General features: G+C 35.9%; 1 protein-coding gene across 1 annotated transcript in view; it reads right to left on the reverse strand.

Annotated features, from left to right (window-relative positions):
• Nucleotides 1–328: 328 nt before the first annotated feature.
• LOC150100919 (glutamate receptor-like) overlaps nt 329–23,218 on the reverse strand; it is a 94,382-nt gene continuing 71,492 nt past the window's right edge. Inside the window, exons 4-10 of the mRNA XM_090401936.1 lie at nt 20,735–20,841; nt 18,107–18,191; nt 15,567–15,722; nt 13,903–14,050; nt 13,176–13,405; nt 2,309–2,562; nt 329–551 (exon numbers count right to left, since the gene is read on the reverse strand). Coding sequence (XP_090258062.1) covers nt 329–551; nt 2,309–2,562; nt 13,176–13,405; nt 13,903–14,050; nt 15,567–15,722; nt 18,107–18,191; nt 20,735–20,841 — 1,203 coding nt within the window. The remainder of the gene's footprint in view (nt 552–2,308; nt 2,563–13,175; nt 13,406–13,902; nt 14,051–15,566; nt 15,723–18,106; nt 18,192–20,734; nt 20,842–23,218) is intronic.

Here is a 23,218-nt window from a genome sequence, read left to right on the forward strand (position 1 = left end):
AAATCACATATGGGGAAAACATATGTGAGTCGTGGTAACCTCCATTCCACTAGCTTGGTGAAAAACAACAGAAATTACAACATGGCAGATAGTGAACATAAATCACTTTTCACTATGAAGTAGAACATACGCATTGCAGAATAATATTATGAACTAGAACAGAATAATTATTAAAATTCGCAATGTCTGTAGTGTAGTTTGCATGTTAGGAGGTAATATAAGGTAATGTTAAATATTTACCAAATATCATAGGTATTGTTCAACTTTTGATATTTGAGCTTGCCAAAAACTTAAGTATCTGGTGAATAACAAAAACAAACACTCGAGATTATGAAGAATGAAAGCGAAAATAACAAAGCTCCGAAATGAAAGCTACAGTACTAATACCATAACCTCCAGCAAGAATATAAAATGGCATAATTAGATGGTTCAAAGTGACAGCATTAGAACTTTCAATACGAGTCTGGTGAAGAAGCTTTTCCATTTTTGATATATATTTGTTGTCTTCTATCCATTTCGGCAGGACACCACTTTCATCAAGGCGAAGAATTCTGAAACGGAGATAAAAGATAAAAATTTATTTGTTATTTATTGCACTCTAAATCAGATTATATGCATTTATATGATCATTCAAGTATTATTGTTAAAAAATCCTTGAAATCAGTTTTATTATACAGTGTGCTTCACGAGTTTTCCGACTCTAGGGTTGATTCCTTCATCAGTGATTTTAAGCAAAAAGGTTTGTATCAATATAGATCAGATTCAAGACGCGCACAATTGCGAGCGTGTATGTGTGTGTGGACATGGTCATTTCACCAGATTCGGTCTCCAATAACATGTTACTAGCCTGCATATAATGGTCTAGTCATGTAATCTAGCTTCTGCAACCCTCTTCAGGGTTTCTAAACAGTATTGTTTGTGTTACTGTGTTGTTGAACCTTTTCTGAAAAGATACTAGCTAAATTTTTCAATGAGAAGTAACCTGACATCCATTTCATTTAGGATTCTTCTAATGGCAAATTAATAGCCATTGTTGAGGAACATGATGGCGATTTCCAGATATTGTCCCTAATCGACATTAACGTTAATCGCCAAATTCAAAATACCATTCTTCGAAGAATAAACTCAGTTTTAGAACAGTAAATGGCTATGAATAAATATCTACAGGCCTTAAACAACTGTTTCGAGAACACTAAACAGAATTTACATCCATCCTGACCATTTCCAAGTAGTGCATCAACTGAAAGAGATACACACAGCAGCCACTGAATTAGAAACTTTTATTTAATACTGTGTTGGATTTTCTTTATGCCGAATTATAGCACATATGTGATTTGGGGTAGATTCCAAGGTGTTGTTGGATTGCATCTACGTCTACAACGTACCAGGCGTTCACCAGATAATCATTTAATTTAACTGAATCAGATATGACAACTGCTCCGGAATCTGCTTTTATAACATGTCCCACACATTCCCAATGGAGTTCAGATCCGGGCTTTGTGGAGATGGTGAAAGTCGCTGTCATGCTCGCTGAGCTGCTGCTGAACAATTATTGTGAGATGGACAGTAGCATTTTCGTTCAACAAACGAGCGTCACCTGGTAGATAAAAAGTCAAAATTGCAGGATGCATTTCATCGGCAACAATGTTTAGATATTACTTGGAGGACATCCGACCTTGTAGCTATATCAGGACCATTCCATAACAATAGAATACGACCAACACCATGACATACATCCAGAAAGTGGAGTTCTGCTTACAAGGCAAGTTTGGTGCTTTCACCAAACTCCCTGTTCTATCCTCAGTACAGAAAGTGTAATGTGACTCATCGTACCACATTTCTATTTTTCCAGTGTCGAGTCACGATGTTCTTGACACCACTGTAGAGGAACTTTCCGGTTCTTCGCAGAAATCAGTGGTTTGCTTATAGATGTGCGACTGCCATACCGATCCACTTCAATTCCCTGCATATATTCGATGAGATATGGGTCGAGTACAGCCCTTTTTATTCGATACCAACCTTTTATTCGACAAAAAGTGTTGTTATGCCGCAGCGAATCGGTTGCTTGATTTTTAGCAATGATTAAAGCTGGGATTGATCTCAAAAATTTTTAGCTGAAATGCGTTATTAATAATCTTAAATTATTAATTAAGAATGCATGAAGTGTTTTTAAAAGAGCGACACAATTAAGTTTAAAATCAGGTAGCAAAATTTTTATATGATTAAACTTAACGTTATAATTTAGGACAATTAAATATGATATATAAAAAGAGAAACTGAAATATTCGAAAGTTTCAAAGGACCATACATTTCACTTAGGGTATCACGAAGAATACTTCCTTTTCTCACTGCAGCACAAATCTGCATGGCAGAAAAAGCTTCTTTGGATATGAGATATTCCTCTGGCTTTTGGATTAATGCGTGAATATCTTCTTCATCAGCGATATATGCATACTTTTCCTCTAGGACTCGTTCTATTCCATGTAACTTTTTCTTTACAAAGTTATTTTCGTTGCCCAATACATACTTTCCAATGCTTAGTATAGTTTCGGATTTAGATTTCTGAGAAATAAAAAAAAAGTAAAATAAAATAAAATAAATAAATACAATGGTCTACTAAAATAATTGCTATACGTACAAATATAAAGAAAACAAGTCTTTACTGAACAGAACTCTCACCTTTGGTCTCCGTAATAACCGATGAAGACCATCCTGTCGTTCTCTAATTCTGCGTTTCTTGCCGGACACCAATATTTCGATTTTATTCGCTTTAAACCGTCTGTTTACAACATTCCCCCCCCCCCCGCAATGGGAGGGTGTTGTCTTGGAAGATGCAAGGATCGCTACCATAAGCTTACAAAACTTATGTAAAACTAAATCTAGATCGTCAGTTATGATTCGATAGAACAACAAGAAATGGATTTAATCCGCATTATTACATTTCCATGTCCCAATGTCGTCTTTGTGGACAACCCATTCAGATATAAAAATGCGTTCTCCAGATTTCTTCCATGCTTAAACATGTCTATCAAACAGGAAGAGACTACAATGATTCATAGCTCTGTGAGATCAGTTTCTATTGGTCTTGTACAGGTTCTACATTCTTTTTTCCAGATCAAACGACGTGTATTTAACAAAACTTGTAGTCTACCCCTCCCATGAAAATTCCTGATGATGTAGTTGTAGATGTAGTGAAAGGACTTTTGAAACTTCTTGATAAGGACTAGGGGAATCATTGCTTAATGATGGCTCTCTTATTTTGAGATGCCCATCAGTAAATGTCTTCTTTGTCTCATCGAAAGGTCAGTCAATAAAAATTCATATGGTTCTGAACTGCAAAGATCAGTCAAAAAGTTTGATTTCTTAAATGCAAATAAATTTTACTAAACTTAAAATTAAGGCATCCCAGTGTTCTTGAAATGTCGTAGTAAATGCAATCGAAGCCAAAGATATCAACTTCTAATAATAAACAATGGTTAATATCATTCTAGTAAAAACGTTTCTATTAAATCAGAATATCTACTGGGAGATATTGTGGTCTGGGCTCAGCTTTTCTGCTTCGAATGAGAGATGATTGGGCATCTTCATAATTTTGATAAAATATCTTAAAACAGCTGGCAAACAAATAATTTGAGGGTGCAAAGTTCTCAAAATCCACAATTGTTAAACTTTGGGAATTTTGTTGACAATGTTGAATTAATTAACGGAAACTTTGCTCACTTTCAACGAGCACATTTTTATTTCGACCTTAAAAGCAAAACAGATAATGGAACTTTGTATTTCCATGTTTACATTTCCGTAGATATTAGATATTACCATAATTCATGTCGAAGTTCCTAGAACATAAATACCTAAAATAAATAATTTACTAGCTAAAATTAAATTTAAAAGCAATTGAACGCTACACACTCAACACACACACACACACCGAATTGATCTGGATAACACGGACAGTCAGGTACATTGGAGGGCGACAATAGTGCTCTACGTAGTAATTACCGTTGTTGATGTTCATGGGTAGATAGGGCGGTGTGCAAAAATCTATGTAAAATCATACCATTGGATCGTTACAGTTAACCGGGTTCTGTAGAACCTGTGCCGCTTCTGGGAACGGTCTCTCCGATCGAAACCAGGATTTGTAAAGTAGCCTGATAGCCTGACTTTCTCCCATCATATGGAGTTGTTCTCGTTCTGTGGGGCATGTTGGCATGGTCCGCTCTTTTTGGTTGTCTATTCCAGATGTGATTTTTGTCTTATTTTTTCCTGATTAAAGTAGTGTCCTCTTTAATCCAGATAACTGGACTAAATTGTACATAATCCAATGTTTTTTTTTTTCCTTATAGAAAATGGATCTCTTACTTAAGATCACGAACCCAAAGAACATATATCCAGATTCTTTATTATGAATATCGAAAGGACTGCAAAAATGTAACCAAAAAACATCAATACAAAAAATAAACAAGTTCCACGCTTTTCGGTTAGATCCATCTCAAAACATATTGTCTGAGTTTATTCACCAAATTGCGTATAAATAATTTCATTCACAAATAATCCCGAATGTCAACAGAGTGATCCGTTATGGACCATTCTATAACTGATTATATAATGACTAGTTATGGAACATCGCATAGGAAATAGACCATAACTGTTGTTCGATGAACAATAATTATGGTCTTACAAACACCATTAGAAACATCAATAAACTTGAGCTGCAAAAAAAGAAACAACTGTGGAGGGAATTTAAGGAGAAAGCTGACCTGTAGGTCCATGAACAGTATAAAGCACAGGTGAGAAGGGTAACGTGTGGTAAGAAAAGCAAAAGAGGATTATGAAAAGAAATTAGCCATGCAAGCTAAAGAGAATCCCAAACAGTTTTTTCGATATGCTGCAAGTAAAAGAAAAAATCCATAAGACAGAATGATTTTAAGGAATGCCGATGGTAGGGAAGTAACTGAATCAGTTGATATAGTGAAATTACTGAGCAAGCACTTTGCAGGAGTATATCATCCAGGTACCCTGGCGCCCAAATCTGGGCGCCAGGATACCTTCCTGATCAGGAATGAAGGAACCAATAGCTTATACGCGAATTGAGGTGAACGAAATGGAGGTGAACAGTCTATTACAAAACCTTAATGTCAATACATCTGTGGGATTGGATGGTATACCAGCTCGGGGTCTTACATGAAGCGGCTAAAGAATTGTCAGTGCCCTTGACCATTTTGTTTAATTTGAGTCTTGGGTCTGGGTTAGTCCCGAGGGGGTGGAAAGAGGGCAAAATAGTTCCACTGCATAAAGGAGATTCCAAGACTGCTATTGCAAATTACCGACCGATCAGCATATCAGGATTCGTTGTCAAGGTTTTGGAGAAAGTAGTCAAGATAAAAATACAGGAATGGATAGATGAAAATGGGATAATGTATTGGGGACAGCATGGTTTTGTGAAGGGTAGATCACGCCTCAGCAACTTGCTCACGTTTTATAACACAGTGACGACTGAAATGGATAAGGTTAATGGGTTTACAGTGATATTGCTCGACCTTGCTAAGGCCTTTGACAGGATACCACATGGAATTCTAATCAGTAAACTGCAGCATATGGGGATGGATATAGGGTTCGTGAGATGGATAGGAGGGTGGTTGATGAAGAGATATCAGAGAGTGGTTTATTCAGGAGTAGAGTCCAAAAGATGGCCTGTGACTAGTGGTGTGGCACAGGGTTCTGTTCTTGGACCACTGCTGTTCAATTTGTATATTAACGATATTAACGAAGAAAGGATCTGAGAGGAACTGTTCATTTGTTTGGTGATGATGCAAAGTTGGGTAGAGCAATAGATCAATGCACATGATGTCAAAATTTTGCAGAACGATTTGGATAGATTGGAGGACTGGGCAAAGGAGAATGGATGTCAATTTAATATGGCTGTAAGGTTATGCATTTTGGGGTGAAAAGATTAGCATCAGTATACCACATTGGTGGAACTGTACTCCAGGAGATTGACCAGGTCAGGGATTTGGGAGTGTTGGTGGATAGGGAGTTGAAGTTTAGGAGGCACATTTCAAGAGTGGCTAAATCAGCTCATCAAATCACCTGGTTACTGAAGTAGACTTTGACTAGCAGAGACAAGCAATTTATTGTTCCTCTGTATCGAGTCTTGATAAGACCCCATCTTGATTATTGTGCCCAGATTTGGGCGCCAGGGTACCTTCTTGATGGGGAGAAGGTGGAAATAATCCAGAGGCGAGTGACCAAGATGATAGCAGGTCTATGGAATGAACCTTATGAGAACAGGTTGAAGATTTGTGGGTTGCAGAAATTGGTTGATAGGCGGAAAAGGGGTGATATGATTGAGACATTCAAATTACTGAAGAGTTTCTATAAGATTAATTCAGGGGATATTTTTCAGAAAAGAACTGGTAGTGGGAGGACTAGGGCCATCCATGGAAACCGGGCAAGAGTATGGTTAGCAAGAGTATTAGAACTAGGTTTTTTACTTGGAGAGTGGTGAATGAGTGGAATAAGCTGCCAGAGTCTGTTATGGGTGCCATGACTGTGAATGAGTTCAAGGCAAAGTATGATAGATACTGTGTGGATGTTGAATAGTTGTTCTAGACATGATGTTTAGTGCCTCCCTCGATGAGTCTAAGGACTCCTTGGAGTTACCCGTAATAATAATAATAATAATAATAATAATAATAATAATAATAATAATAATTTTTTATTTTTTTTATTTTTTTTTATTTTATTTTTTTTAATTTTTTTTTATTATGTCTCAGTATAAGTTACATACAATAATAATATTTACAGTATTTACAATAAGGATTATACAGAATTTTTTTTTTTTTATGTCTCAGATGAATTGCATACATAGTTGCTGTAGTAATTATATGTATATAATATTTATAACGCATTACAAGTGTGTATAACAGATACTTGCAAGTTAGTAATTTTCTTCCTCGAAGCTTAGCAGAGCTTATCTGAGGAAGATAATAGATGACAGAGGGTGGTGGTTTCATGGTTGTGTTCCTATTGTGGTCACAAGCCAGGTGTTGATTTTACTGTTTGTCGGTACGTGCTTGAAAGACTTCGACTGCTATTACATTTTAACTTTTTTTTTTTTTTTGTGAAAATAGAGTTGGATTTAGACATGGTGTGTTTGTTTCTTTGTGTTCTTGTAGTGGTAGTTTTTTGAGAGGGGGGGTTGTCGTAGGTTTGTGTGTGTGTGTGTATGTGTGGTGGGGGAGAGAGAAACAGGAATTGCTCTAATTTTCATTCTCGCTATAATATTTATATAGTGCCTGTTTCAGCTCTCTGTATGTTCCTAGGTTTCTGTTGTCGAACGGCAGTTTGTTTATCATGTCAGGTACGTAGAAGTTTCGGGTGGCTTTGCCGTTGTGATTGTTGTACTTATGTGTTATGTAGTTTGTTGACTGTGGTCTTGTTATTTGATATGTTGTTCTGGTTACTCTATATGTTGGGCTGTAGTAGTGTTTTAACATGACTGTGTAGTGGCGTAATTGTTTCACCTTAAATATTTTGTGTTTTGTCCATGCTTCCTGCATAAGAGTGGGTTGTTCCCAGAATATCAGTTTTATCATTTTATCTTGCAACCATTGTAGCCTGTTAAGTCTGTAGTCTGCGCAGAATGAGTATGATGTGATTGCATATCTTAAAATGTTTTCACATAATGCTTTATAGATTAATATTTTTATGTGGGTTGGGGCAATGTCTTTTAATCTGTATAGTTTGCTTGCTATTATCCTAAGCTTGGTATGTAGGTAGTTTGTATGGCTATTCCAACTTTGATCTGCATCGAAGTGAAGTCCAAGGTAGCGTGTTGTTTTCACCTGTGTGATGGTTGTTATTTTAGGTTCTGCACTTTGTGTATAGGAGGATGAATGTTTGATAGTGAGATATTTAGTTTCTATGGGCAGGGTTTGGGGGTTTTTGAATATCATTAGCTTTGTTTTTCCAGGGTTTATATATATGCCATTTTCGGTTAACCAGTTAGTGATTTGATTGATGTCGTGTTGCATATTTTTGTAAGCGATTTTTGCAGTGTTGTGAATGGATACTATGGCAGTGTCGTCTGCATACTGGAAGATTTTACTTTTTAGGGGGAGTTGGCTTATGTCGTGTGTGTATATGTTAAATAGAATGGGAGATAGGACAGCTCCTTGCGGTACTCCACAGGTTACATGTACCTCTTTGCTTTGTGCTGATCCTATACGTGTGATGTGCTTTCTGTTTTTCGTGTATGCTTTAAACCACTGGAGTAGACGACCTCCAATTCCGATATGGGTAAGTTTCGTTAACAAGGTTTTATGTGTTAGTGTGTCAAATGCTTTTGTTAGGTCAATGAATACCACTAATGTTATTCTGTTTTTATCCAATGCAGCGTTTATTAGATCTGTGAAATCTTCCAGGAGTGTTGCTGTTCCTTTATTTTTTTGAAAGCCATATTGTGTTTTGGGTATGATTTGAAATTTTTCAACGTATGTGGAGAGTTTCTGATGTACAATGCGCTCCATGATTTGGTTGATTACAGGCAGTGTGGCGATAGGTCTGTAATTACTTATTATGTTTCTTTTTTCCCTGTTTGTGTATGGGTGTGATTAATGCAGTCTTCAGTGTTTCAGGTATGTGTCCCGTTTCGAAGATTTTATTTAACAGTTTTTGTATAACTGGAAGTAGGTCGGTTGAGTGTTTCTTGATGTCTTTTGGTCTGATTCCGTCTATCCCCGGTCCTTTGTTAGGATTAATTTGTTGAATTGCCAGTGATAGTTCTTCTTTTGTTACTGTGGGGAACCACATCGACTGGGTTGCTCGTGGACCTAGTGGAGAATGTTCGTATGTGTGAGGAAAGGTTGTTTCTTGTAGCTTTTGGACAGAGTTCACGAAGTGCTGATTAAAGTTGTTTGCCAACTGTTTCAGGGATTTGGGGTCGCAGGCAAAGCTGTGTTTTATTGTTTCTGTGGCAGTGGTTCTGTGTATATTGTCCAGCATTTCATTAATCAGGTGCCAGGTTTCCTTTATGTCGTTCTGTGCTGTTGTTAATTTGTTGCTGTAATAGTTTCTTTTTGCCGTTCGAATCTGGGTTGCTAGGAGATTCCGTTTTCTTTTGTATTCAGCTTTTAAAGCGATATTGTTCGGTGACTTCTTAAGTTGTTTCCATAGGGCATCTTTTCTTTGTATGTCTGTTAGTATGTTGTCTGTTATCCATGGATTTTGTTTCGTTTGGGGGCGTATTTTTATTTTTGTTAATGCTTTGTTGTATATTTTGTTAAATGCAAGTTTAAGATTATTATATACAGCTTCAGCAGAGTCTAAAGATGCTATCTGCATCCAGTCTGTTTTTCTGATTTCATCGTTCACTATTGCTTCGTTTACAATGCTATGATACTGTTTTGTAGTCTCAGTGATTTTTATTGGTTCTGGTTCAGTGTGTAACTGCAATGCTGTGAAATAATGGTCTGCTAGTTTGCATGTTATGACGGCTGCTGTGTGGCTGTTTGGAGGGGCCCTTATATTTATATGATCAATGCAGGTTGAGGTTGTTGTGTTTCCGACTATCTCTTCTCGTGTATACGACTGTATGGATGGGGTTATGTTATATGCCGATAATAGGTCTAGGTATTGTTCTGTGTTGTTATTTATGTTCCTAATGTTTATATTAATGTCTCCTATTATTATCAAGTATTTTGAGGTGCCTACTTTCGTGGCTGAAAGCCATCTGTTTAGTTCTTCTAGGAATTTTGTGGTGCTTAAGTTGGGTGGTCTGTATATTGCGTTTAATATCGGGGAGTTTTCTTGTTTGATGTTTTTAATTTCGATGCATATGTTTTCTGCGTATTCTAGTTTATAGTTTATTTCTGTTACTTCTAGTTTATGTTTGGTAAATATTATTATACCACCGCCTCGTTTTGTTTGTCTGCAGTGTTTGTGTTGTTGGAAGTGTGGCATTTGGTAGGAGGATGCCTCTTCGTTTGTCGTAGATACTTCAGTCAGTATTAAAATGTCTATTTCGTCTATATCTTCCTTCAGATAAGCTTGCAGGGTCAGCCAGTATTTTTGAATGCTTCTGATGTTGATGTGGAGAATAGATAGTCCTTTTTGGGGGATTGTCAGTTGTTTCCATTCTGATATTGATTTCAGAATGTGGCAATTATCATGTTCCGGGGTGATTACGTCTGCTTGATGGTGTGCATTCATGTTGGTTGGGGTGCTGGTCCTTCTTTACGAGTTGTCAATATTCCTTTCAATGTGACAGCCTGTTGAGGTCATCTACGGATTTTATTTCGATTGGTTTTGAGTCTTGTGTCTTTCTAAGGAATATTTTGCTGTCTCTTATCCATATAAACTGGTAATTGTTTTCTGTTTTTACTTTCCTTGCTTGGTAGAATATTTTCTGATAGTGTGGAGTAAGGTATTCAGACAAGTATATTGGGGTGTTGTCGTGGTCTCCTTTCAGATCCTTTACTACTGGATTTTTAATCTTGCTAGCTTTTATAAGTGTAGTTTTTGTTAGGCTGTTGGTGAGTCGCACTACGACGGGAGAAGGACGGGTATTATTTTCTCTTTTCCTTTTTTGTGGTAACCGATGCACAGACTGGATGTCTCTTGGTTCAATGGGGGAGCCGATTTTTTGGCTTAGTTGTATTACAGTGTCTCTTAGAGGTTCCGTAGCTAATAATAATAATAATAATAATAATAATAATAATAATAATAATAATAATAATAATAATAATAATAATAACAGCAGTAATGCTGATATATGGATTTCAAAACAACGCCATTCATTAGCAACCAATTATCAAAGACATGATTTGCTGATACCACAATTGAAGGTTGAATGACTTAATTCGCAATGGACACAAAAGATTAATAAAGCAATGACACATACTATTTTTTAACACTAACGCTTTTTTATTTGCTTTTCTCCTGTGCTGTCGTATATAGATTTTTTAATCCTTTATTTTTGCATACCATTCCTGATTCCTCTCTATATCTTATACGCGTATGCGTTTGTTTTCCAGTTTACCTTTTAAGAAATAAAAATCACGAGAATGAATATCGTTAGGCTCAAGGCAGAAATGTTTTAAGTTGAAGCAACAAGAACATAGAATAAGGCTTCGATTTGACGATATCAGGTATTAATTGAAATGATCATATGAATCCGTCACTATTTCAAAGCGAAATATTTGAAACTTAATGAAAACCTCTATATTGACCTCAGAGCTCATTGAAATGCAACCTTTAGCATGGGAAGGAACTACACTGGTGTCCAAAAACCTAAGGACGAACAATATTTCTGAAGATTACAATCGGAAATGCAAACTAATCAGCTTGTGGCAGTTTGTATAACTGACGGTTTCGAGTAGAAAGCGGATACACATTCAAATTTTCGAATCGCATGCAAAGGGGCCACGTGGTAGCACTCAACAGGACAAAAGACTGCGCTAAGTGAATTGTGTTTGAAGGAAGCTGTTTTCATGAAGAAATAAAATTGCAACTTGGATGTCTTGCAGTGTCTCAAAGACATCTAGATGATTTTGCTGAGAATTATTGGAAAGCTTGAAGAAGGCTACAGAATTGCCGATACTGCCAGAGAGTTTGGAATCTCACATAGCGTTGTATCCAGGTTCTGGGCAGCGTTTCAAATCAATGAAATGTGTTCCAGACGTTTGCTAAGAAGTCTCCCTCGCTCTATCACGGAGCATGAAGACAGATTTTTGCTTATAATAGCAAAACGTAATCGATGCACCACAGCAGGTCGTCTTGCAAGTCGGCTCCATTCGAGCACAGCTACGCGGATATCTCAACAAACTGTAGCAAGGCGTCTGCGACAAGTAGACCTATGCCCGATCACCTGTAATCTGTCCTTTTATCCATAGCTCATCGTAGAGCACTTTTCAGTGGTTGTAGCCATAAAACTGGACAGATACCTATGGGGCTAATGTACTGTTTAAGAGATGAGAGAGTCGTTTTAGTGTTTCCTCCGATTCTAGATAACACTTGATCTGGCGTGAAAGTTGTACTATTTACCATCGCGAGAATGATCTTAAAAGGGATAAAAACGGCGGCGTTGGGGTCATGGTGTGGGGAGGCATTATGCTTAATGAACGCACCGAGCTACAAGTGCTGGGAAAAGGGACTATGACTGGTGAACGATATTGCAACGAAGTCCTTCAACGTCATGCTCGATTGTTCCATGGGGCTGTAGGCGAAGAATTCATATTTATGGATGACAATGACACACCACATCGTTCACAAGCAGTGGAGATGCTTCTGGAGACCGAGAATGTTAATCGAATCGAGTGGCCAGCACGCTCCCCAGATCTCAACCCAATAGAATATGTTTAGGACGCAATACAGAGAGAATGATTGCTGCTCGGAATTCTCTTCCAGAAAACACACAAGCCCTTATTATCCTTGCTGTGAAAGAGGAGTGGGCCAGTTTGTCTCAAGAACTCCTGAATTACTTAGTGCTAAGCATGGCACGACGTTGTGAGAGCTGCATCGAAGTTCGGAGATGAACATATTTCATACTGAAGTATTCTCTCCGCTTAGTTTTCTGTAATCACCGTACATTAATTCCCTAACTACGTTCTTAGGAAATTTGTAACTTTGGCCAGAAACGTATTGCAATTTAATTTCTAAGAAAATTTGACACATTATTGTGTAATATAATTTATTAGTATTCTAGCAAAAAAATTTATTCCACATTTGGCTGTAGTCACTAAATTTTTTTTTCATATTCAGGTAAAAATGTAGTTCGTCCTTAGCTTTTAGACACCAGTGTATAACAACAGCCTTCGTATGACATCACGCACAAACTTTGTCCAGGAGCCCTAAGTTTTGTCTTTCGTTAGTGATTTTGATTAAGGTTTCGATGAAGTGACACTTGTTTTGAATTGTTGGTTCTCATCAGAGACTAGGAAGAAATCTTTCCCACTTTCTCTTTGGATGCGTGGGAATCATTAGATTGGATCGCTCTTCTTCTCTAACCATCCGAATATTTTTATTGTTCATTTATTTCCTTCTCAGTAAGTAGTTGGTTAGTTTTTGCTTTCTCAGTTGAAATGACTAATGAATGAAGGAAATAATTAACGAATATTACTAAACATTGACAATTGTGAATTGCAAAATACATTTTGAGGTATTGAGCGTATACTCACTGTCAAAAGATCGGTAATTGCTCCACCTTTGTAACAGCCACAAGCGATTCTTTTTTCCCGTAGAGCTTTCTCGAGGGCTACAAGAGTGTCGATGGGAGGTTCATGATCAGGAAGAGACATATAAGAGATGATCAGCGTACTATATACAGATACTAATATCAGTGCCAAAATGAACCACATTGCTGCTATTATTCGGGAGACCATGTAAATGCATAAGCTCGACTTACATGCTGAAAATAAACAGTTCACAAAATTAACAAAAGAAATTTTTGAAAGATGATCTGAATATTTACTATGCCATTAAAGCAACTGTTGTTAGAAGACAAAGTTTACGGTGTTTCACTATTAAAAAGATCACGGATCTGTACGAAAGGATATGGCGTCATTAGAGAAGAGCCCAAAATTGACTATTTTTTACATACGGATTGATTTAAACCGTTCTGGAGTTGGTCATTAAACAGCGATGCTGATGGTCATGACCAATTTATATTTCCATTTATTACAATAATGAAAATTATTCATCATAATACCAGCACTTAGAGAGCTACAGTTGGGAACCACTCATAGATCGATCTTACTTAAATAAATAGGGAAATACTTAATAGGTTAACTTTTCCAGATTGAAATGTATATCATATTGCAGTTAAGTAAATTCTACTCAGCATTCTTATAATAGTGACTGAACTAATATACCTAATCTCATTAATTTATGTATCTCGAGGCTTACCTTCCGAAAATAACACTCCAAGAAGCGAAAACATAATTTCTCCGAGTTTTGTCTCCTGCTTGGTAACGAATAGTTTTGCTTCAATATCTGCAACAAGTTTCAGGCCGACGCTACATACTAAATAACTGATGGTAATGCAGATCCAAACCTGCAAAATAAGATTTCTTTTTATCACTAAACGATACTAATCGGCACGCTTTCAGGAATATTGGATGTGTTATTACATTTTAAGAATAAAAAAAATGTTAGAAAGGCGAATTAAAAATAAACTTTGCTTTTATAAACACATATGTATTAATCATGTCATTTAATTTTCATTAAATCCACTGTATGAAGCCTGTTTTAGGATTTTTTAATTTTAATTTTAATGTTTCGCAAATCGATAATGACCTACTTTTCCATTTTTAAAATATGATTTCTACCACTGCATTGATTTTGTGAATTACAGAATTACTTCAGAATATCTGAATGGATCTTATATAATTTATATTTTAACATAGCTAAATGCTAAAAGAACTTGTAATCTAGTGGTATGAAAGTCAATGTCAACTTTACCATATCTTTTATATCAACAAAGTTCCAAATATAAAACGTTGAAAACCTTAACCGCACCAAGTACATCGTCGTCTTCAGTGGTGCAAAGAGCATGTACAGTTGGACGTGGAATCTTGGAAAGCTGTGTTATGAAGAGACGAATCCGGGCAGATGGACAAATGTTGATATGGTGGATTCCCGGTGAACGTCTCTTACCAAAGTCCGTAATCCCAACTATGAAATTCGGAGGTGGCGGCGTGATGGTAAGATTCTGTCTTTCTGGTATGGCCTCGGACCTCTGTTTGAGATGCCACAAACATTGAACTCCGAGAGGTATCTGAACATTCTGGACAATGCAATGCTTCCTACTTTGTGACGTTTCTACAGAACTGACCATTGTCCAGAATGTTATAGTAGCCTTATGACACGGTGCATTGTCTTGCTGAAACTGCGTGATTTGTGGGCATGAATCACCACGCTTGACTGGCTTCCACAGATCTCTGATCTCAATCATATTGAATATCTGTGGGATGAATTGGAGCGTCGAGTGAGATCAAATGACGTTCCCCCCAACAACAGGCCAGAATGGTCAAAAATTCCCATCGATCCCTATCGTATGCTTGTGGAAAGTATGTCACGTAGTATTGCTGCAGTCAGCGCAGAGAAAGGAGGTCCTACATCTTACTAAGGTGGGCGCCATAGCTGTTTGTTCCTCATGGTATGATGTCCCTTTACTTCTTTCGAAGCAGTGTACTTGGGGAATAATATTATTTAATTAATGTTTGTGCTTAAATATTAATTGATTAACTCTAAGAACCATCAACGTTTACCACTCAGATATGCTATTCTTAATGCACACGCGCGCGCGTGCGTGCTACCTTGTCTGTGTGACTGATACTTTTTAATCAACAGAATGTAGATTCGAACTGTGGCAAGAATATTTGTGAAAGACTTTTTCTAGAGAAAGGTTTTCGGATATTTAGCCCTTAGCTCAGTCACAGTACTAATGCATGATAGATTTACTACTGTGAGTATAATTTGAATTAAAAAATACAAAAATGAGAGTATCAGATTACAGATTTTAGGATTTCAATTTTATGACAACATTCTGATCGATATTGTCAGCTTACCTTATAATCAAAAGGAAGAATTAAGATATCTGTCCTAATGATTTTCTTTGGAACTCTAGTTACAAATTTCAATGCTGGTAGTGACAGTGGTCTCGTAAAATCTATTGCAGTTATTCTATCTGCATTTGGATACAAAGCGGGGCAAAGGTCCGTTTGCTATGGGAAAATAATAATATATTAATTTCACATTTCAAATAAAAAGGGAGGTGCAAAAGAAAATAAGTAAAATATAAACTAGTAATATAAATACAGTTTTAAAATATATTTACCAATTGTTTTCGACTCCTGTTGGATGTATTTCACACAATGAGTATACGCACGTTGGTCATTCGAACTCAGTTACTTTAGGACACAATTGAGTTGTTCGAATAACGTAAATTTGGCACTAACTAGATCTGAATCAGAATATGCATAGCTGGATGATTTTTAATTAATCAATATATTTATTTATTTATTCATTTTCGCTTCAAGAAATAGTCGAATTCTATGGCATGCTCAGCTAGTCCAGTTTCTTTTTCTACTCCTCCACCTCCTCACACTCTATTTTTGGCATATCTTTAGTATCTTTTATTTCTTACACAGCAGAGTTTCCTATACTTTCAATACCTGCGAACCCCTTTTTAATTTTTAGTAGCACCGGCATACCCCCTCTCGTACAAAGGCAATTTGAGAGAATCTATAATATTTTATTCAAATACATATAATATAAAAATATTTTTTTAACAATAAGCCTGAATTCTATTCAATTGAAAAGGATGAACGCAGAGGAATGGGAGTCCTTGGGAATTCACTTGCATCAAATTAACTAATGCTACCCTTCAGATAGCTGAACAGGAAAAACATTCACAATTGTGTATATATGTAGTCTTTCTTCTGGTGTGTGGGAGAGGGACAGGCCATCAATTATTAGGAATGTTATTAAAATTGTTAATAACAGTAATACAAAAGTATGAGTTAAACCTAAATGTAACTAATTGAAATGTCATGTAACTGATCCCTGTTAAAGACTATGAGAAGTAATTCACAAAATGAATTACTTGTAACAAATGGTAATACCCTTAAGGAGGTTAAAGCATATGCAAACATATGATGAATATATCTGTCAATGATGTATCTATTTTACTGCAGTGTATTTATTTTTATTTGTATAATAACAGTAATACAAAGATATTAAGAGTTAAACCTGAATGTAACTAATCGAAATGTCATGTAACCGATCCCTGTTAAAGACTATGAGAAGTAAATTCACAAAATGAATTACTTGTAACAAATAGTAATGCAAGTAATTACTATATTTACTTGTAAAATTGTTAATAATTTTAACAATTTTACAATTAAAATTGTAAAATTTTATTTAATTGTAATGGACATTACAATTAAAGGATTTAATTATAATGTCCAAAAATTGTAAATCCATTCCTATAATTACAATTAAAGGAATGGATTTTATTTTTAAGTAATTTTGAATTATACTAAACTGTATAATTTTATCATTAAACAAAATAAGAAGAATATATTTTATTTTTAAGTAATTTTGAATTATACCAAACTGTATAATTTTATCGATAATAAACAATATTTTTTCATGTTTCTTTTTTCTTTTTAATTTTTACCATAATTTTGGTATTTTATCCAACCATGTATACACTGTATTTACAGTGTGTATGCATATTTCGAAATTTGCAGCACCCCCACGATTTCAAGTCAAGAGCCGCCACTGCCTATCTTCGACCGGTTCCCGAGTTAGTCGATCTCTGGCATGAGCAAGCAGGTTTTTCGTCCAGTAAATTCAAGAAAATCGACCATAGAACTTACAGTATTTCAGACAGTAACAGTAAAGTTAGGGTTAGGCACCAAGAGATGGCAGCAAAGAGAGAGAGAGAGAGAGATGGCAGAACTGCCACCATCTGATATACCGCTGTGTATTTATTACCGTATTATATTTATTACCGCTGTGTATTTATTACCGTATTATATTTATTATATTTATTACCGCTGTGTATTTATTACCGTACTTCTAAACTAATAATAAATTACTCGTATGCTCCAACACTATATGAACTCCTTGAGGTTCGCAAAGAAGGACGCTTCTTTGTTTGAATGAGGAATGCCATAAATTATTTAACATCAATTAGCATAAAGACAAAATAAGAACATTCGCAAGTTATTATCTCATATTAAAAATGCTAGAATTTGAAGGACGCTATTCCGAAGTTACAACTCAAGCTACATATCACTAATAATAGTTTCGATTCATTTTTTGCATTTTTACCACTAAAGCTTTCCACTTTGAAAGCGTTTCATTCATAACAAAGCTATAAACACCTCGATTCTCATTGCTTTGATATCCATTTGTTTGTTTAGTTAAAAGTTGAAATACATTATGAAATATTATTTTATTTATTTATTTAATGATCTGTGCAGGAAAAAATCTCCTCATCTACTCACTTTATCCTAGAAAAGCCTTGAGTATTAATAAATTATGAATAAGTGCAGGCCAAAGCATTTCCATGGTATAACGCATAAAGTATGCCATTTACCTTTTCTACAAGCATTCCAACTGTTCCTGTCCAGCTGCCATCCTTTTGTTTTCTTCCGAATACAGTGGAAATGTTGACAACTATCCTGGAACAGAAATAGGATACTAAGAGAATAAAATTTGTTTTCGATGTATACTAAGGTTTTAAAGTATTAATGAACGATGAAATAGATTATTGTAATTATTGATATTTTTATCTTTATCATGGAGTGCTCAAATATATTCTTTAACATTAATTATCTATATTCTCGAATAAAGATCTTCGAAAGCATTTGAGGAACTAATAAATGATTTGTGAATATAAACCTAAAAAGTGAATATACCCCTAACTACAAGAAAAAAAAAAGAAGAAAAAAAACCCATCTCTGATTAGTTTACAGTGACAGAGTATGTTCCAGTAGTGGAATATGAAAACAAAATGTTAGTTCTCAAAAGAATGCATCATAATACCATAACCTGAAATGAAAGAAATCACACAGTAAATCATTATAAAAAAAGAGTCTCCATGGCTCAGAACGACGCGTATACCGTCAAAAATAAATGAGGGTAATTCAGTAAGCAAAAAACATTTATAAGGGCATTACAATCAAAGTTAGTTAGCAGGTATGGTTTGGTATTCAGGAATACAGGGGATTTTCTCTCAGGGAATTCGCGTTTTTGTCAGGTAAACAGACAAACTGGCAATGTTGCTTAGCCTTGCTCTTTTCTAAGATGTATAGGTCTAATAATCCGTGGTTAGTAAGTTTTTTTCCGACCCTTAAGGGCAACGCCCAATCCAGACTGACTTTCATAACCTTAATTTTGGATAATCAAAAAGTTGTATACAGTAGATGTGAATCTGCCAGATTTAAGGTAATCACTAGGGTTCAATCTATACATTAATGACATCAAGCAGCGTCTATCATCAGATTTGCAATTGTTTGCTGATGATGCGAAGATAGGCAGGGCAATCAGGGATGCTACTGATATTCAGCAATTACAAAATGATTTGAACAGACTGGAAATCTGGGCAAATGAAAATGGCTATCAGTTCAATGTTAGTAAGTGGAAAGTTGGCGTGATTAGAGTTCCAGCTGCATATTATGTTAGCGGGGTTATGCTACAAGAAACTGAAGAGATAAGGGATCTTGGTGTATTAGCGGATAAAAATTTAAAGTTCAAAGGTCACATAGCAAAAGTTGCAAATACAACTCAGAGGATAATTGCTATGTTGTAGCGAACCTTAACATGTAAGGATAAGAAAGTAATTTTGCCTCTTTTTAAGGCTATGATAAGACCACATCTGGATTACTGTGCACAAATTTGGTCTCTCCGGTTCCAAGGGGATAGAGAAGCTGTGGAAAGGATGCAAAGAAGAGTTACAAAGATTATATCTGGATTATGGGATTTAGATTATGAGGACAGATGCGAGTATGTGGATTGCTGACTCTGGTTAACAGGAGAAAGAGGGGTGATATGATAGAGGTCTATAAACTTTTGAAGGTGTTATAGGATAATCATCTGCTGGAATTTTTCGTTATATGGAAGGTGGGGAGAGAACACGGAGGCATCCATGGGAGTTAAGAATGTTCTGAGTTAAGTTAAGACCTAGGTTTTTCTCCCAGAGAGCAGTGAGTGAGTGGAACAATTTGCCCTTACGGGTAGTGAGTGCATCTAGTGTAAATGAATTTAAGGGAAGGTATGATAGATGGGTTGGGTAATTTACAGCCTCCCTCGATGAGTCCTTGACTCCCTGGAGGTCTCAGATGATGTTGATGATGATGGTAATAATAATAATAATCCTGTGTAGTTCAGTAGAAGTGGCGTTTGCACTCTACAGTGCTTGACCGCATGAAGAAAGGATTTGGTGGTTCAAATCTAGTCGCCGACTAGAGGAAATTTTTCTAAGCCTTTTTTCGACCGGTTCCAGAGTTAGTCGATCTCTGTCATGGGCTAGCGGGTTTTTTCTCCCGGAAACTCGGGTTTTTCGTCCCGTAAACTCAAGAAAATCGACCGTCGAACCCACACTATTTTCAGACATTAAAAAAATATTGTGTTAGGGTTAGGACCACGAGATGGCGGCACTAGCTTGCCACCTTCTTCACTGCTTATCGATGAATCAGTGACAGCCTTGGGCCAGCTATCTCTGATTAGCTACCAGTGGAGATTGAACTGTCCACTCAGTCTCCAAAAAGTTAGATAGGGTAAACGGCCCCGCCTACTCCCTATACGGGAACAAATAGGCGTTAGCCGATTTTTTCAAAATAATAATAATAATAACAATGCGGTTAATCTTATGCCTAAATGTATATTCTTGTATGTTCCCATGGTTTGTGAGATGAAAACCAACTTTTCTGCTTTCACTTCTGTATGAGACCGAATAACTTGAATTTAAAAGCCCGAAAAAGCTTCTTCGCATCCTAGACCTGGATTTCAACCCATCTTTCCAACCAAAGGGATTCGCTGAAACTGACTGAGCTACGGAGGCTCTTAAATTTATACTCCTAAATATTTACACTATATATTTTTCTATTGTTTTTTCATTTCTTTGGTCATATGATTGGCAGGGAGAAAAGGAAGAAAAGAAAATAATGCAGATTACTTTCTTCTCAGTCTGAGAAGTGCTGATGTTTGACTGTAAATTACTCACTTGATTTGCAATGCGTGTCTTAGAACGTCCATCAACCGTAAATCGACTTGATCTCCTAATATATCCTTCGGATTCAAAACTTTTTCTACGGGGGTTGCAGGGTCTACCTAGATAATGACGAATTAAATTACATTATTTAATGATATTATGATAATTATTGAAAATTTGTTCTGAGCTAGAAACTCATAGATTTATTGATGTGCAAAACAGTGTTGGATAATATTTCGACTGATTTTTGTCAAGTACGAATAAAATTAAAAAAGGCATTCAACAACGTTGCTATAGAATTTGTATACTGATTAAAAAATAGAATCCAGACTTTTCTTTTTGTCTTTCTGAGGTCGCCACTTACTTAACAGAGATCTCAAGCGGGAGAGGTTATTCAGCCATCGCACATTATTACGGTAGATGAGTAAAAAGTTAAGGGAACCAAAAAAAAAAAAGAAACAAAAAGAGAACTTTTTAAAATAATATTAAAGTAAGGGGTAATAAATATCCTTTGATGTTTTCTAGTCAGGTAGCAAAATCATATTTGCTTTTGAAACTTCAAAAGTGTCGAAAGTGACCAAAGGTATGAAATTACAACCGTCTACAGTCTACACGAAAGATGCCATGGTATTGGATTACTCTGTCCAGGAGACCGTGCATTCGCCTATGATTAGTGCTTTCGATTCAGGTTTCACTGTCTGAGAGTCGGATTGGTGATACTCATTAAAGATTCCGCAGAAACTTTGCTCACTTTCGAAACTTAAATTTCAGAGGCAAATATGGGTTTGCTATTTGGCTATAAAAGAGATAAAAACTTTGGATTCTTACCGATGACCTTCCACTAGTAAAATTGTAAGGACATGCAAAATTTGGATATGATATGTTCAATGGTGCAAAGCTGTATTCAGGACAAACAAAACAACATTGGCTCTCTGTATACACCAGTAGATTACTCAGGTCCTTGAACCTTTCAATTGATTTAGTTTTTTTTTTAATTTTTTTAATAATTACTTAATTTATAATCCTGGCGATTTCAGATGAATTAGTTTCTTTTCTCATTTCAAGTCATTTCTGCAATTAGAGCGCATTTCTGTGAGTTATCTGACTCGTCCATCTCAGTATGAATTTTCAAGTTACAAAAAAAAAAAAAACTTTTTTTTAAATTAGATTTCGAAAACAATGTGATGCCGATTACAATAAATGACTTTATTACCTTATTGATATTCTTGATTGAAAATGAAAGGGGGAAAACATCCATATCCTCCTCCTCAGCATATGGTTCTCGACATAACCCAAAAAAATCATTAAAAAAATTTCACTGCTGAAGGGAATGAAATTTTTGGGTACAAAGAGCCACAGGATTTTCATGGTATAAGCCGAAACTATATTGAATGAGAATAGCGAGTGGGATACATAGTTCACTGTGAAGTAACTACTCTGATCATAATTGTGCGTCCAAATAGCGTCGGCTTCTTATTTTGTTTTATTAGTGAAATTTTGCTGTGAAAGGTACTTAAGATATAAGTCAAAAACTATCTACGAGAGAGGGGAAGGAAGGAGATCATCCTGGATTTTAAACTTTTGGTTCAAGCATAGCTTCCTAGTCTTACCATAGTGAGTGTGATGTTCATCCAAAATATTTGATGATAAGTCCAAAAGCTCTCATGATATCTAAAAAAAAAAAAAAAAACTGCATAAACCAGAGTAGAGCGATGAATTACATTGAACGGATTCTTCTCATGACGACAAGAATATGTGTTTCTTCAATTGAAGGTGAGTTAGCCGATCACAAAAAAGCTAACAGGGCTTTTTTCCTCCATGAAACGCAAGTTTTTCATCTCGCATACAGACAAATTGGCCTTGAGAACATAAGCAATTTGCAAACAAAAATATATTAGTGGCGTTATATGTTGAGGATGATGATGAGGAGGATGGTAGTAGTGCTCCAAGTAGTTGGTTTATTAAGTGGTGGAGATGGATAGTTGTAGAGTAGAGTAAAGTGCCCTCCCTCGCTGATTTCTTGGACTCTCTGAAGGTATTACGTAATAATAATAATAATAATAATAATAATAATAATAATAATAATAATAATAATAATAAATAACAAACCGCAAGAGCAAAAGCCGAGAATGAAATAATCTGCACCATGGAAAATCCGGTTGGAACGAAAAATCAACAAACTTCGAGCTGATTTAAGCAACTTAAAGAATTTTAAAGGACGGCTGAAAAATATTAACATTAAAAACAAAGTGATTAACACATATAATTTGGCCAACAAAACAATTGCTGAAGTTACTGAAAAGCTAAAACAAAGAATTACAGGGACTACACAGAAAATTAAAAGATATGAAGCAAGAATAAACCAATATGCGAAAAATATGCAATTTCGACAGAACCAACGCCAGTTCTTTCAATCTCTCCAGAGAAATAAAAATGCAAGCAATCAGTCACAGAAAAAGAAGAAACACTCAAATTTTGGAAGACAATCTGGGATAA

This window comes from Typopeltis vanoorti, chromosome 12 (genome assembly GCF_054136105.1).
Source record: "Typopeltis vanoorti isolate ZY-2024b chromosome 12, IOZ_Tvanoo_1.0, whole genome shotgun sequence".
Taxonomy (NCBI): Eukaryota; Metazoa; Arthropoda; class Arachnida; order Uropygi; family Thelyphonidae; genus Typopeltis; species Typopeltis vanoorti.